Genomic DNA, 17,425 nt, shown 5'->3' with positions numbered 1-17,425 from the left:
TGACCAAATATTTGATCAAAGACAGATCAACTATTAATTTTATTCGCCATAAAGTAAAGTTGACGAGATAATAAAATTAATGGATAAAATCTCCTCTTTGATTTTGTATACGTCCACACTATCGTGGCATACAAAATTCATGGGGATTTTAAAGAATTGATCTTGACCAAATATTTTTGTGATTCTTAGGATTTATGATGTTTGTCAATCCCCAGTAGTCATACTATAGAAAAGACTTATTAGTCCCAATTGTAATGATTGGAAACAGGACTTGGACATTAAGGTAGACTGTCTTCTAAAGAACTAAGAACAATTTAGGTGTATTTAATTCATTAGTTGAAACATGTCTAGTGGTGTTATCTACCAGAACCTAGAGTGTAGATACAAGATGTCATTAATCATGTCTGCAATTCATTGCAGGGTTCTAGGAAACCCGACAACTAAATGAAAGGTAAATCACCGTCCACATGGGTACTACTGTAAAAGTGGTAGCTGTTGCAGTGGGAGATGTTTATCCTTTGATAAGAATAAAATATGGATTTTAAGTAATTGTCTTTACGTACCAAGTTTAGAAAGAACCTGATTTCAGTTTCTAAACTATTATAGATATTGTGTCTATTTTGATAACAAAGTTGTTATCAAGAAAAATAGGGAAGTTATCTATTCTGGTATGATGGTTGACAATTTATAATCCAATAACTCCCACGATGCAACAAATGGAAATTAGTAACACATCTTCTAATTTTAAGAGAAAGCAACCTTCCGAATTGAACCAATTATATCTTTGGCATCTAAAGCTAGGTTATACTTGAGTAGGATTCATTGGTAGCTGATGAACTTCTGGGTTCATTGGTAGTGGAAATCTTTCCAACCTACGAGTCTTACTTGGAAGGAAAATAACCAAGAAGCTTTTAATTCCAAGGGGTATAGAGTCAAAGATATGTTGAAATCGGTTCATTCTGATTTGTGTGATCCTATGATTATCCAGACAAGAGGTAGTATTGAATATTTTGTCTAATTTATAGACAACTATTCAAGATACAAATAAATTTACTTAATGTACCGCAAGACTAAGTACTTTGATTAGTTCAAAGAGTACAAGGTTGATGCGGAGGAATAAAGTACAAAGTCACTATGGAAGATCGTAGTGGCAAGTACCTCTTGAGAGATTTTAGGAGTCACTTATCAGAAGTTGGATTTCAATCCTAACTAACTGCATCTGGTACACCCCAACAGAATGATGTAGTAGAAAGAAGGAAAAGAACTCTTATGGAATAATTAGATGATGAGTTATTAAGAAAATTACCAAATTTGTTTTAAGGATAAACTCTGAAAATGAAAGTGAACATAGTGCCTTCCAAGTCATAACTCTCTACTCATATAGAATTGCTGAATAGGCGTAAGCCTATTTTGAAGCATATTCGGATTCAGGTAATCCAGCATATATGTTAAAGAGAGATAATGATAAGTTGGATAGGAGTTCACTTGTTTGTAAGTTATCCTAGATAAACAAAAGTAGGTTTATAGTCTTAAAAATCAGAAGGTCATTGATAACATCAATGACTGATTTTTAGAAAAGGACTATATAATGAACCACATGCTCATAAGTAAATTTGTTCTTAAGAAAATAATAAAAGACATGTCTAATCTAGTACCAACTGTACAAGATGAGATACCACAAGAAAACTGCAACACGTATCACAAATGATACACAATTGCAGAAAATGCCTTGTCGTAGTGGGAGGGTTGTTAAGCAACCTTAAAAGATTCATGTTTTGGGAGAGTTTTTGAACTCGATCTCTGGAGGACATGAACCTGATCTCCAGACATATGACGAAACACTCCAAGGTAAAGAGGCAGAATCTTGGCAAAGAGTAATGAATAATAGAATTAGAGTATATGTATGCTGATAAAATCTGGAAACTTGTAGAACCACCAAATGGGGTAAAAGCCGTTGGGTGTAAAGGTCTATAATAGAAAAGAAGGATAGACAGGAAGGTAGAAACCTTCAAAGCAAGGCTTAATGAAAAAGGAAACTTTTTCACTGGTAGCCATGCTTAAGTCTATCGGATTCTTTTATCTATTTGGCAAGTGGATGTCAAGACAGCATTCCTTAATGGAAGTCTTGAAGAAAGCATCCATATAAAGCAACCAGAAGGGTTCATTGCAAAGCGCTAAGAGCATCTTGTGTGCAAGCTCAATCAGTCTATGGACTGATACAAAGCTTCAAGGTCTTGGAACATCCAGTTTATCAAAGTAATCCACACCTATGGATTTATTGAGTAAACGGATAAAGTTTTGTGTATACAAAAGATGTGATGGAAACGTGGTGGTATTTCTTGTACTATACGTAGATAACATTTTTGGTAGTTGGAAACAATATCAAAATGTTGTCAGAAGTAGGGGTATGGTTGTCCAAATAATTCGATATAAAGGACTTGGGAGAATGTATATATTTTTAAGATCAAAGTAATAAGGGATCACAAGAAAAAATATATTTATTCCAAGCTTGATACATCGGAAAAATCCTTGCTCGTTTTAAGCATGCAAAACTCCTCAAAAGGTTTCTTACCTTTTAAGCATGGAGTGTCTTTATCTAAAGAGATGTCTCCAATGACATTAAAGGAGATTGAGGACATGTAGGCAGTTCTTTATGCTTCGGCAGTTAGACAACCTAATGTATGTTATGCACGAGATCTGAAATTTGTTTTGCCAAGGGCATAGTAAGCAGATATCAAAGTAACCCTTGACAAGGACATTGGACTGCAGTAAAGCATATATTAAAGTACCTTAGAGGCGCTAGAGATTATATGCTAGCTTACAAGGCAGTTAATTTGGTCCTAGTGGGTTGCATGGATTTTGGCTTCCAATCGGATAGGGATAATAATAAGTCAACCTCGGGGTTTTGTGATTACTTTAGGAGGTATAGTCATAACTATGGAAGAGTAATAAGCATAGGTGTTTTTCTGGACTCCACCATAGAAGCTTAGTATATGGCAAGCCTCTGAGGTAGCCATAAAAGCTGAATGACTCAATAACCTCAAGATAGACTTAGATATGATTTCTGGTTTGTCCAAAGATTGTTACAATTTAATAATGTTGGTGCAGTATCAAACTCGAAGAAACCATAAGTCTATAAGGCAAGTAATCACAATAGAGCGCAAGTACCACCCAATACGAGAAATCGTATAAACGAGGAGAAGTTGTTGCTGCCTAGATTGCATCAGGTGATGACCTATAGATCTTTTCACTAAGGTCCTTAAGGCAAGAGCTTTTGATGGACATGTTGAAGGGTTGGGAATCAGATGTATGGCAGCAGATATGGCAGCTTAGTCTTTTAGTATAAGTGGGAGATTGTTAGAGTGTATACTAAAAGCCTAGCTTTTGGTATAAACATTAATCTAGAAATAAGAATCGCATTGGTCAAATGTCTACATTTATGATAAATGTAGTTGCTCAATTAATTTATATTGTAGATAACATGGTGTGTGGTGTCACATCTAAGATCATGTTATCGGTTCCTTATAAATTATAAACAGTAGCTCACGACCAAGATGGAAAGGAACAAACCATTGGAAGGTCGTAGTGTAATTAGGTATTAGTTTATCTTAACTATATGATTACACTAGTACACTTAGAGTGTATTGAGTAGGACCATTTGAGGTCGTTCCTTTTATCTTGACTTTATAAAGAATAAAGACCTCGGTTATTATGGAAGTGTGTGCTCTTAATCCTAATATAATAACAAGCACATATATTTGATATTTATTTCTTTAATTTATCAATGGGTGAGATTTAGTTCGATAAATCAATAAACCCGATAAGTTGGGAAATGGTATCACTTATAGTGTGTGTTGTTGATTATAGAAGGAAACTGTGTCCTAGAGATACTAGGTTGATAATGTCCTCAAGAGGAGCTCATAAGGATTGTCATGTTAAACCCTGCAGGTGGACTTAGTCTGACATGATAATAAGGTTGAGTGGTACTACTCTTGGACTTAGATATTAATTAAATGAGTTGTCAGTAACTCACTTAATTAGTGGACATTCGATATCTTAAACACAGGGAGACTAACACGCTCATAATAAGAAGGAGCCCAAAATGTAATTTAGGATTGGTGCGGTAGTTCAATAATAGTTCTTTAGTGGAATGAATTATTATTGATGAAATTAAGTTGTGTGTTCGGGGCGAACACGGGATGCTTAATTTCATCGGGAGACCAAAACCAATTCCTCCTCTCGGTCCCTATCGTAGCCTCTAGTATATAGAGATTTATACCCACCGCATACCCACCTTCTTACCCATCCAATGGGGCCGGCCAAGCTAGCTTGGAACCCAAGCTAGGGCCGGCCAAGATCAAATGGATGAGTCATGTAGGTGGCCGGCCAAAGCTTGGGTCCCAAGCTTAGGTGGCCGGCCACTAGAATATTAAAAGGATTTTTATTAAAATTATTTCTTATGTGGATATCATGATTTTACAAGAGAGTTTAAAAATTAAAAATTTCCTTTTATAGTTTTCTACAAAAGATTAAGAGAAGAGATTAATCTCTTTCCTTATTTGTAGTTTAAAAGGATGGTTTTAATTTTTGGTAAAACTTTCCTTATTTGTAAATCATCTACATGTTTAAAGAGAGTTTAAAATTTGAAATCTTTCCTTATTTGTTGATTAAAGGAGGATTTTAAATTTTAAGAAAACTTTCCTTTTAACCATGTTCATGATTTAAAAGAAAGTTTAAAATTAATAATTCTCTTTTATTAGTTTCTACAAAGATTGAGAAAAGATTTGATATCTTTCCTTATTTGTAGATTAAAAGAGATTTTAATTTTAGAGATAACTTTCTTTTTATCCACATGTTTAAAAGAAAGATTTTAATTTATTAAATTTCCTTTTTATAAACCAATCATGAAGGGATTAAATTATTGGAGAAATTTTATAAATTTCTGGAGACAAATTAGGAAGTTTTAATTAATTAAAACTCTCCTTGTTTGTAGCTTTGGTGTGGCCGGCCATGTAAATTGAGAAAAGGAAAATTGTTTTTAATTAAATAAATTTTTCCTTTTCATGGCAAAAGAATTAAGGAAGTTTTTAATTAAATTTCCTTATTTGCCAAGACCAAGGATTATAAAAGAGAGGGTAGAGAAGGCTTCATGGTGAACAACCTCTATTATTTCTCTCTCTCTTTTCCTTGGTGTTGTGGCCGGCCAACCTCTCTTCCTCTCTTCCTCTTGGTGGTGGCCGAACCTTCTCTATTTGCTTGGAGCTCTTGTGGTGGCCGGATACTACTTGGAGAAGAAGAAGAAGAAGGAGAGAAATCTTGTATCCCTTGGAGCTTGGTTGGTGGAAAAAGATCTTCATCTTTTGGAAGCTTTGTGCTTGGCCGAAACTTGAAGAAAGGAGAAGAAGGTGCTTTGGTGGATTCTCATCTCGGAAGATCGTTGCCCACACAACGTCCGAGGTTAGAAGAGGAATACGGTAGAAGATCAAGAGGTCTTTCTAAAAGGTATAACTAGTAATTTTTCTTTCCGCATCATGCTAGTTATTTATGGAAATAATACCAAATACAAGAGGCTTACGATTCTAGTATTTCGAATATGTTTTTCGAAGTTGTATTCTTTTGTTTTATTTTTCCTTGTGATTTGATTGTTCTTTTCGGTTAACCTAAAGTTATTTTAGGAAATTAAATATTAGATTTCTATAAAAGGTTTTGTCTAGTCGGTGGTGGTTGCTCCCATATCCAAGAAGGTCATGTGCCTCGCCACGTCAGTACTGGGAACCAATTATGGAAATTAATATTTAATGAAATTAATAACTTAAGGTGATTTGGGTCGAACGTGTTAAGTTCCGCAGGAGATCCAAGTCAAAACCTAAAAGAACAAATAGATTAAGTTTTGGATCAAACGTGTTAAGTTCCGCAGGCGATCCAAAATTTAATTTAAAAGAACACATGGTAGCTAGGAAAAGGTTCAGACCTTTGTACAAAATTTTTGTACAGTGGAACCTCTAGGCTTTCCGAGTAGCAACCAACAGTTGAGCAGGGTGGATTTCGAGTCAGAGTACTATTGTTTGTGATTACTATATTTAACTGCGTGGTTGTGACAGCCAGAGTCTGAATATCTATATAAACTGCGTGGTGATTATTTTTTTTATTTATTGTTATTATTCCAGCCGCGTGTGGCTAAGGTATATGTGTTATGTAGAAGTTTCATATTGTCCGCCGTACAGGGGAGATGCTGTCGAAATTTCTTCGGACAGGGACTCCTCTGGGGCGTGACAATTTAGTGGTATCAGAGCCAGGTTTGGCGATACTTGGTTGGTTTCCGTGTGTTGGATTTTGAGATTTATCTGATACCAATTTATTGGTATCAGAGCAGGGTTATGATACCTGCTTTTGGTGTTCTGGAGATTTATCGGATACCTGTTGTTGGTATTCTGGATATTTGGGTTAACCAGGTTTACGAGTCAAACTGGGCATTTTCGGATTTTCGATATGGTTATGTTTCGGATTTCCATTTCGGATTTATTTGGATTTCCGACGATTTTTCTCGTTCGGAATTTTGAGGTCAAAATGGGGACTGGACAGCGACGGAACATCTCCAGACAGCAAATAGGTATGATGTTTATTTTATGATTGATATACCTGTATTAATATCTGTAATTTAATTTAACAGATATGAGACGGGCTACTCGTATTGCTGCGAGACGTGGTGCTGGACGACCACGTGCGAGGACTATGGGATCTCTGGATATGCCAGAGATGCCCACTGTTAGTGAGTCTGTCAGTCAGGGACAGACTCAGCATGCTGCGGGCACGTTGGGCTTTCAGACCCCGACGGCTCCTATAGAGGTACCTACCTCGGTTCTGCCGAGCGTACCTATCCCTACAGTAGTTCCGGTACCATCAGGGGTACCATTGGCGTACCCGACATCCGCTCCAGCGCAGCCTTCGGCGTATTCAGTACCACCGCCACCTGGACCTACAGCGTACCCGATACCAGTGGCACCTGTACCCCCAGTGCCTACAGTAGCAGCAGCTGCACCATATCCGGTACCATTACCTACCGTACCTCCAGCTGCGGCCACTTTTATTTCCCCGTCAGTACCGTCGACGGCTTATGCTCGAGTTTATACAGCAGCACCAGGAGTTCCTCCTCCGGTTTATTCCGTGGTACCACCTGTAGTATCAGCTCTATTGTTTCTGCCAGCTCCTGCAGCCGTCCCGACACAGCTCACTGATATTGTCGCTGCACGAGCTAGGATTCCAGCATTGGCTGAGTCGATGAAGACTCGTTTCACTCTTTTCCGTGAGGATCTCGATCCGAGTATGGCTCTGTCATGGATAGAGACTATGGAGCAGACTTTCTTCTATATGGCTTGCTCCGAGTGGGAGAAAGCAGAGCTGGCTGCCTACCATTTACGGGATGAAGCTAATGCCTGGTGGATTACTCAGCGTTCTATTATTGGTGAGACTGGACGGGTTCATGCGATTACCAGGGAGGATGCACAGCGAGCCGACGGATCCGTTTTCCGCGGTATGATTTCCATTTATGCATTTTCCGCTGATATATTGATTGATACTGGTAGCTCGCACTCTTTTAATCCCGTACCTTTATGCGGGAGATTGGTAGATTACCTACTTTTAGATTGCAGCGTTTGACCGTCTCCCTACCGTCCGGTGATACTTTAGATGTCACCCAGGAGGTCAGAGGTTGCCCATTAGACTTTGGCAACATGATACTTACGGTAGATCTTCTAGTATTGGAGATGGTTGAGTTTGATATCATTCTTGGCATGGATTGGCTGTCAGTATACCATGCTACCGTTGATTGCCAGACGAGGGTGGTCACCTTCCAGCCTCCGAACCAACCCTCGTGGAGTTTCACTGGCAGCGATTATCTCGATGATTCAGGCGCAGAAGCTGCTATCTCACGGCTGTCATGGTTTCTATTATCTCTTATTAATGCGAGGCGGTAGTAGTTCGCGACTCTCAAGCGTTCTGTAGTCGGAGTACCGGATGTATTTCGGAGCTGCGGTTTGCCTCCCGAAGGCGGTGGAGTTCGCTATTGGTGATTAGGGAACCGCCGACATCAGCTCCGTGTCGTATGGCAGAAAGAGTTGAATGAGTGAAGGTTCAACTCCGGGAGCTTTTAGACAGGGTTATTCGCCTAGTGTTTCACCATGGGGTTCTCTAGTTCCATTTGTCAAGAAAAGGATGGTACTATAAGGTTGTGTATTGACTACAGACAGTGAATGCGATTACCATCGAAATAAATATCCATTACCGCGGATCGAGGATTTGTTTGATCAGCTCGGTACATCGGTGTATTCTAAGATTGATCTGCGATCCGGATATCATCGGTGAGTCGAGACTCGAGATATTGACGACTTTCCGTACGGATCGGTCATTATGAGTTTTGGTAATGCCATTTGGGCTTACCAATGCTCAATGGTGTTTATGGACTTGATGAACCGCATCTTTGGAGTATCTGGATCAGTTTGTTATCGTTTTCATTGATGACATATTGGTCTACTCGCGTTAGATGAGAAGCACGCCGCATCTTAAATACGATTATGGAGATTATTCGGCATCATGCGAAGTTCGACAAGTGTGCATTCGGCTATCTTGATCGGTTTTCTAGGACACGTGGTCTCTAGTTGAGGTATTTCAGTTGATCCTCGGAAGATCGAGGTTGTCACGGTTGGGGCGGCAAGTCGATTCGAGAGATCCGCAATTTTACGGGATTGGTGGATATTACGGCGTTTATCGAGGGTTTCTCGCGTATTGCTATGCCATTGACACGTCTTACTAGGAAAGGCGTGAAGTTCATGTGGACAGAGGATTGCGAGACCAGCTTTCAGGAGCTGAAGCGGAGATTAGTGTCGGCTCCAGTTTTGGTTTTGCCTTCTGGAGAGGATGGATTTGTACTCTACACCGACGCGTCTCTACAGGGTTTGGGTGCCGTTCTGATGCAGCACGGCAGAGTAGTCTCTTATGCTTCTCGTCAGCTGAAGGAGCATGAGAAGAACTACCCAGTTCATGACCTGGAGTTAGCCGCCATCATTTATGCATTGAAGATTTGGCACCATCATTTATACGGTATCACATTTGAGATTCTCACTGATCATAAGAGTCTCAAATATATTTTCACTCAGAAGGAGCTTAATCTCCGACAGAGGAGATGGATGGAGTTCCTGAAGGACTACGATTGTACCATTAGCTGCCACCCGGGTAAGGTAATGTGGTTGCCGATGCACTTAGCAGGAAGTCCAGAGGGACTTTGGCTTGCCAGAGTTTCGATTCTGAGACTTGGTTGAGGTTTCTCGAGTTAGACCTTGAGGCGAGGATCTGAGCGGGGTATTGGTTACCATGGTTGCTCGATCGTCGATCGGGCGAGGATCCAGAGGCTCAGTGGTGATCGGCATTGTCGGTTCATTGGCGATCGGATAGCTTCAAAGCCGAGTTCACACGAGGCGAGGAGGTATTATATACTTCCGAGCAGATTATGCGTACCTCGGTCTCATCCGGTCTTACAGGAGCTACTTGGGAGGCTCACCGTTCTCGATTTGCGATCCATCCAGGCGGGACCCGTATGTATCGAGATTTGAGGCGTTCCTACTGGTGGAACAGTATGAAGAAACATCGCGGATTTCGTAGCTAGATGTCTTGTTTGCAGCAGGTGAAGGTGAGCACCAGAGACCTGCAGGGTTACTTCAGTGGATTCCTATTCACGAGTGGAAGTGGGATCACATTACCATGGACTTTGTGGTAGGATTGGAGGACACGGCGAGGTCACGACACGATTTGGGTAATCGTTGATCGATTAACCAAATCCGCGCACTTTAGCGATTCAGGACTGATCCCTGGATCGAGGGATATCACAGTGTCGAGATCATGGACTACATGGTGTTCTATTGAGTATTATTTGGATAGAGATCCACGGTTCACGTCTCGTTTGGCGAGTCTGACGAGGCCTTGGGTACCGACCGTTTGATCTGACCTTCCATCCACAGACAGATGGACAGTCAGAGTGGACCATTCAGACTTTAGAGGACCTGCTGAGGTCATGTGTTATGGATTTCGGAGGCAGTTGGGAGGACCATCTGCCGTTAGTAGAGTTTACCTATAACAACAGCTTTCATTCGGGTATCTAGATGGCACCGTTTGAGGCGTTGTATGGTAGACCTTGTCGGACACCCGTCCTCTGGGATGAGGTTGGAGAGGCCCAGTTGTTGGGACCTCATAGAGTTCAGCAGGATGCAGAGTTGGTCCGTACTATCAGACGGAGGATGTCAGAGGCGTAGGATCGCCAGAAGAGTTATGTTGATCGGAGACGCAGACCACTAGAGTTCTCTGTTGGCGACCATGTATTTCTGCGAGTTTCACCCACAAAAGGGGTGAAAAGATTTGGCCTCAGAGGTAAGCTAGCTCCGCGGTACATTGGCCCTTTCGAGATCTTGGAGAGGATCGGAGCGGTAGCTTACCGTCCCTGTCAGGCGTTCACGATGTATTCCACGTATATATGCTGCGGAGATACATGCCCGACCCGACGCATGTACTGGCAGATATTCCAGTTCCAGTTCAGCCTGACATTACATATGAGGAGATTCCGGTACAGATTCTCGACCGGAAAGAGCGTCAGTTGCGGAACAAGACTATCCGGCTGGTTAAAGTCGGATGACAGCATCATTCGGATGAGGAGGCTACTTGGGAGCTCGAGGATACGATCCGAGCTCGATATCCCCTTCTTTTCACTTGAGGTATGTGATTTAATTTACCGTTCAGTATTTTGTACTCTATATCTGTTTTTAGTACTTGCTGATGGTAGATAACAAAATTTGGGGACCAAATTTTTATTAGTGGGGGAGAATGTAAAATACCGAAAATAGGCGAATATTAATAAGGGAATTTTCTGGAATTTTTGAAAAAATTTCGGAGCTTGTATGGACCAGTTTACGGGGATAAAACGGGGTTCCGGGAAAGCCTGTTTGGGCTACCCCATTTAAGCGAGGAAATGTTTATTTCTTAAATTCCTTTTTCTTTTTATTTTGTTTTCTCTTTTTCTTTAATTCCTCCGCTTCTTTCCCCGCACACCCGACGCCGAACCTCACGCGCCGAGTTTCCCTTCTCCTCCTGATCCCTCTGCCCTAACCACCTCGAGACAGTTCCTCTTCTCTTCTTCTTTTCTCCCCCTCGCGTCCGATCACAGCCGACACTGATGCCTTAGCCTTCCTCTACGCCGAACCTTTCCTCTTTCTCCTTCCTCGCGACGGCCATCTCCACTGCCGCTAGCCGACGCGGACAACCGACCCTAGCGCCACACCGATGCTTCTGCCCTAGCCACCTCGCGCCGCCACCACAGTCGACGCCGCCCGGAGAAGTGCCGACGGTCGCCCTTCTGTGCCGAGCCCTATCTCCGATCGCCGAGCAGAGCAGGTCTCTTGCTTCTACCTTAGCTCTGTGCCCTAGCGTCCGACATCTCCTGGTACAGCCGAGTCTTCCTCTCGCACGAAATCAGCACAGCAGTGCCCTTTCGCCACTGTCCTTGTGCCCTAGCACCGGTCGGCCAGTCGTCAAGTGCTAGCAGCAACTTTGATGGATCCTAGGTCATCACAGGCAGTAGGAGGGAAGAGGTAATATGTATGATTGTTGATTTGGGATCTTATGTTGGATTTGTTGGCTGATAACAGTGGTAATTTGTCACTGATTTCTCACAGCAGCTTCTCCGAATCTCGGCAGTAAGTTCTTCAGGATTTGAGCAATGTTGAGGCATCGAAAAATTTGGGTAAGGTTTGTGTTAAGTTAAATACTGCATTTGGTGAGGTTGGGTTAATTGGATCAGGCTAAGTTGTGGCTTTACTGGTGGTTCACTTGATTTCGTTTTGAGGGTTTTGTCCTAATTTAGGGTTAAAGAAATTTATTTAGCTATTTATAGGAATTTAGCTAAATAATTGTATATCTATTGGATACAGGACTTTGACGCAAGACGAGTATCTCGACGTTAGATTTGGACCAGATTGGATATTCCTATTGGAGGCGGGTACTTTTGACCTATTGTCTTTGATATGCTTAGTAATGAAATTAACATGTTGCATTAATTGTGTTTCTTATTTGTTTCGGTTAATCACTGCCCAATACATGTTACCTGTTTGATTAGTTGTTTGTTTGCATCTCGTATTGATCTCGTACCCGATTTTTCATGCTCATGGGTAGTGATATAACCATGTTTCACATGTTCAGGACCTAGGTTTGATACCTTATTGATCAGTATATCTTAATATGATTTATTCACTATGGTGCCCATTGTTATATGTCCAGAGGTTGGGTTAGTATATTACCATGCTTAGTGACATGCACCATTCGCATGATTGCATGCTGTGTGAGAGATTGCTCCATTATTGTCGAGCACTTTGCCAGTTTTCATCACTGTTCGGTGCTCCGTTGTGACGCTCATGGGTAGCATGACACAGCGTGGTAGCACATCAGTTTGACTCTTCCGGTGCTCCGTTGATCCGCTCATGGGTAGTGTGACGCAGCGTGTAGCACGTTAGAGATTCCTCCCCGTCATAGCGTACCGGGAGATGAGAGCATTGCGCTCCCCCATTTATGATTTGGGGTAGGAGTACGTATGTACTCCGACAGCATCCCGTCCACTCGGTCACTCATCAGGGGTAGTGATGCAGAGTGCACGGTTGTCACAGCTCTACCCACTCGGTTCCACTTTTGTTATGAGTTGGCTGACTGGCGTCAGGGGTGACCATGACATTGGCATCATATGCATGATGCATTTATTGTTTGTGATTGTGTTTGCTGCATTTATATGCTGCATATTGTTTGGATACCTATGTTTGACATGCATACAGGTCTTCTATACCTTTCGGACTGTTTGTCCTTATACCGAGTCCTGGTTAGTACAGTTCCTCTCCTGTTTACTTCAGATGCATATTTTTATCTTTCTTATATTAGGAGACTGTACGCATGATTAGTGTTAGGTGTTATTTCTTTACTTTGCATATCAATTGTACCTGCTGAGTGTTGGACTCACCCCGCCTCCATCGTTGTTATTTTCAGGTTGATGCTGTCCGGAGGGAGTTCCAGTCGCTAGTCCTCACTGCACGTAGTGCTAGATCCCTGCAGACCTCGAGGATTTATTTACCATTTGGTTTGGTTCTTATTTGCTTATGTGTGTACTTGGTTATTTGGATACTTGGACATCGTATGTTTTTCTTTTGATATTGATGGATGTTCTATTCGATATTTTTTTTTTACTACATGCCTGCCTGGACGGCAGAAGAGGTGAGTTCGTCGGATTTGAGCTTTACGAGTGTAGTTGAGTAGGGTGGATTACGAGTCAGAGTACTATTGTTTGTGATTACTATATTTAACTGCGTGGTTGTGACAGCCAGAGGCTGAATATCTATATAAACTGCGTGGTGATTGTTTTTTTTATTTATTGTTATTATTCCAGCCGCCTGTGGCTGAGGTATATGTGTTATGTAGAAGTTTCAGATTGTCCGCCGTACAGGGGAGATGTTGTCGAAATTTCTTCGGACAGGGACTCCTCTGTGCTATTTATCTCCCTTCATATAAGTGGGGCTAGCACTATGAGGGTCGTTAATGCAGCGGATCTACATTCTTTAAGAGTGTCCCTTTTTAGTTTACTTCTCATTGGAACTATGGTGAGACGACCATTCCATCAAGAAATAGAACTAAGTACTACATGGCAAATACTCCAATCAACCAAGTGTCATTCCAATGGAATTTATTTCATTCCTCGACCTTTGATCGGAACATACAGAAATATGACGTCATAATTTTTTTAATGAAATAGAATATCTTTTTTACAATTCTAATAATTAAGGATGTCTTTTTTTAATTATTTTACTTATTTTTTTATGCACTTAATTGGGCAATAACCAATAAAAATTATTAATTACTAAACAACAATAATAAAAAAATATAAAATCTTTAATTTATCAAAAATATCTTAAATATTTCTTATATCCACCTTCAATTCATTTTATTTAATTTTTATGTGACATTATTTCTTTCTCCCCTAAAAAATACAATCATCCTTGAATAAATATTTACAACATATTTCTATCATATTTAAATAAAAACCATTAATTATTCACTCGACTTGGTGATCCGGTAATGATTTATTATAGACACCAAATGGGAATGTAATTAGTATTTAACAGACACATAATTTAATATTTCAATGAACTATCATATGAATATATTAGGTGTTTAGTAGATTCTACAAAGGACGAATTAATAAATTTTAAATATATATTATATATTAAGCAGATACTAAAACGGAGTAACTATTATTATATTTCAAGTATACATTGTCTCCATATTTGGCATCGTACGGCTCCCTAGCTATATATATAAGTACAAAAGGATCCTTCTGATATATCAGAAGATATAGCAATTTAGATTCCGGACATGACTCTTACCCCATGGCTACTCTTTCTTCTCCTTGTCGTCTTCTCCAATCCCTTGGTCGCCTCTCCTTCTTCTTCTGCGAGCCGTTACATTATTCAAGTGGAAGAGCCAACTGAACCGCTGTCGGAAGGGAGCCTGAAGAGGTGGCACGAATCTTTCCTGCCGCCGGCCGTCGAGCAGTCTAGTGTCGATCGGCGGCTACTGCACTCGTACAGCGATGTATTCAGCGGGTTCGCCGCCATGCTGACGGAGGAAGAGCTACAGGAGATACGGAAGAAGAATGGCTTTGTGCGCGTGTTCCCCGACCGAGTGCTGCACGTAATGACCACCCACACGCAGGATTTCCTCGGGCTCAAGGTCGGGAGTAAGGGGCTCTGGGACGACTCGAAGCTCGGGAGCGGAGTCATCATTGGAGTTCTCGACACCGGCGTGACGCCCGGCCACCCTTCCTACGACGACGAGGGGGTCCCGCCTCCACCCTCGACGTGGAAGGGATCCTGCGACCTCGAGACCGGTTGCAACAACAAGCTCATCGGAGCCAGGTCGATGATCACCGGTTGGCGTCACCCCATTGACGAGGGCGGCCACGGGACCCACACTTCCGCCACGGCTGGTGGTAACTTCATTCGAAACGCGAGCTACTTTGGCTTCGCCAAAGGCACGGCCGCCGGAATGGCCCCTCGGGCTCACCTCGCCATCTACCAGGTCTGCGGCGGTGACGGCAGCTGCAATTCTGCCGATATCCTCGCCGGGTTGGACGTAGCTGTCAAGGATGGCGTCGACATCCTTTCTCTCTCGCTCGGTGGCCGTTCCACGCCTCTCGACCAAGATCCCATCGCCATCGGTTCATTCGCGGCGGCAAGGAAGGGCATCTTTGTCAGCTGTGCTGGCGGCAATGATGGACCTGACTACTTCACCCTCTCCAATGAGGCGCCATGGATGCTCACTGTTGCAGCTAGCAGCGTCGATCGAAGCTTCAGGGCCTCCGTGAAGCTTCCCAGTGGGAAGGTAATCCCCGGAGAGTCTCTCGACCAACCTAGCAACTTCCCTGAGAGCTATCTTCCCCTGTACTACTCCACCGAGTCCCCGTCCTGCGACATGGATCCTCTTGATGATAGCCAGAGGGGTAGCATCTGGGTATGCGAGGTCGAACTTGGCGGCCTTTTACGTGTAGCGGCATTTGCCAAGTCCCGCGGAGCCAGGGCATTGATCTCCATTTCCTCAAAGACAGAGGGTGCTACCATCTCGATCAGGAAGATGGACTTTCCCGGAGTAGTGCTCACCATCCAAGAAGGTTCCGACCTCATATCGTATTTGAACTCTGCTTCTAACCCCTCCGCGTCGATCGTCTTCAACGGGACAGTTCTCGGCGTATCCCCTGCCCCCGTTGTGGCTTACTTCTCCTCCCGGGGGCCATCTCAAGCAACACCGGGAATCCTCAAGCCAGACATCTCCGGCCCTGGCCTTAACATCTTCGCAGCCTATATTCATTCCCATGAGACTCCGGATCAGTACTATATTATATCTGGCACGTCCATGGCGACGCCTCACCTCAGCGGTGTCGCCGCGCTCTTAAAGGCCGCACATCCTACTTGGTCGCCGGCAGCTATCAAGTCGGCAATCATCACCACGGCAGACGTCGACGTCTTTGATGAGTTACTTGAGCCGGCGCTCTATTTCGCCAAGGGCGCAGGACACGTCAACCCTAACAAAGCTGCCGATCCCGGTCTTATTTACGACATCACCAACGATGACTATATCTCCTACATTTGTGGCAAATTCGGCGAAGAAGGCGCAAGAAATATAGCGCGCAGAGTCGTGGACTGCTCGAAGAGCGTGACCGAAGAGGAGCTCAACTACCCATCGATTTTGCTAGCCCCCAAAGGCGGGGCGAAGGCTAAAGTGACCCGGACGGTCACGAACGTAGGACCAGCGAAATCGAGCTACACGGTGTCAGTGAGCATATCGAAGACTGCTGTGTCGGCTACTGTCACCCCCACTAAATTGACGTTCACTGAGCTGAACGAGCAGAAGTCATTCACTGTGAGTGCAAAATGGGGTGCCGGTGGACCTCCCACTTCCGGCAATCAATTAGTGGAGGGAAAGTTGACTTGGACCTCCGATGATGGTAAGTATGTGGTGACCAGCCCATTTGTCGTCTCCGCCCTGGAGTGATGTAGTGCAAGCTCATTTTGTCTTCTTCCTTACAAATATTATTATTCCTGGTTAGTAAGAAGAATGTATGAATGAATAAATCAGGTTGGGGACTCGAATCAATAAATATTTTTCCCTTTTAATATCATAAATTAATAATATTATTGATCCCTCTAAAATGAACAAAATTCTATTCCTAATTAATTTGGACTCGTCTTCCCCGTGTCATTGGCATCCACTCCATTGCTCGTCTAATTAGTGTATTCAATGACTTAGTAATTCTTCTCTGTTATAGATGTCGTATTGATATTCTGGCTAGAAAAGCTAATAGTTAGTCATTGTTATTTTGTGCTCTTGTTTATAATTTAATAATAGACGAGGAAAATATAGAATAACCTAAATATAAACATACAAACACATGCAAAAAAAACTAAGATAAGTGATTTGGCAACTCACAAACTCCTACTCCATGATATATGATATATCATTGGATCACTCCTAGAATGTCTTTATATTTTATAGAGGTGGAGAAGACTCTTATAAATTTGAGTTTACAACATCATCAAGGATATATAATATTAGATAAAATAAATTCAACATAAGAAAATATTACATAACTCGAGCTTTCTTTTAGTTTGTTATCAATTGTTATTGCTAGCTTTCAATCTCATTTGTTTTAAGTGGCCAACCATTGATACCAACATCTCCAATCAATCCCCTCTTATAAAGCTCTTGCTACTAATAGCTCTGTTGAATCTGTCATATCTGTCGATTATTAATTTACCTTAGTTGGTTATTGTTTAAGTTGAGTCAATTGAACTTT

The 17,425-nt window shown here is 42.2% G+C and overlaps 1 protein-coding gene across 1 annotated transcript; it reads left to right on the top strand.

The window, feature by feature from the left end:
- The first annotated feature begins 14,435 nt into the window (after nucleotides 1-14,435).
- On the top strand, nucleotides 14,436-16,708 carry LOC122048054 (subtilisin-like protease 4). Its single transcript, XM_042609662.1, has one exon. It carries the CDS (start codon nucleotides 14,449-14,451, stop codon nucleotides 16,621-16,623), a length of 2,175 nt encoding a protein of 724 aa, XP_042465596.1. The 5' UTR covers nucleotides 14,436-14,448; the 3' UTR covers nucleotides 16,624-16,708.
- The last annotated feature ends 717 nt before the right edge of the window (nucleotides 16,709-17,425 follow it).

This window comes from Zingiber officinale, chromosome 2B, assembly GCF_018446385.1.
Source record: "Zingiber officinale cultivar Zhangliang chromosome 2B, Zo_v1.1, whole genome shotgun sequence".
NCBI classification, from domain to species: domain Eukaryota; kingdom Viridiplantae; phylum Streptophyta; class Magnoliopsida; order Zingiberales; family Zingiberaceae; genus Zingiber; species Zingiber officinale.
The sequence above is the reverse complement of the archived record's forward strand: the minus strand, read 5'-3'. Positions and strand labels throughout refer to the sequence as shown.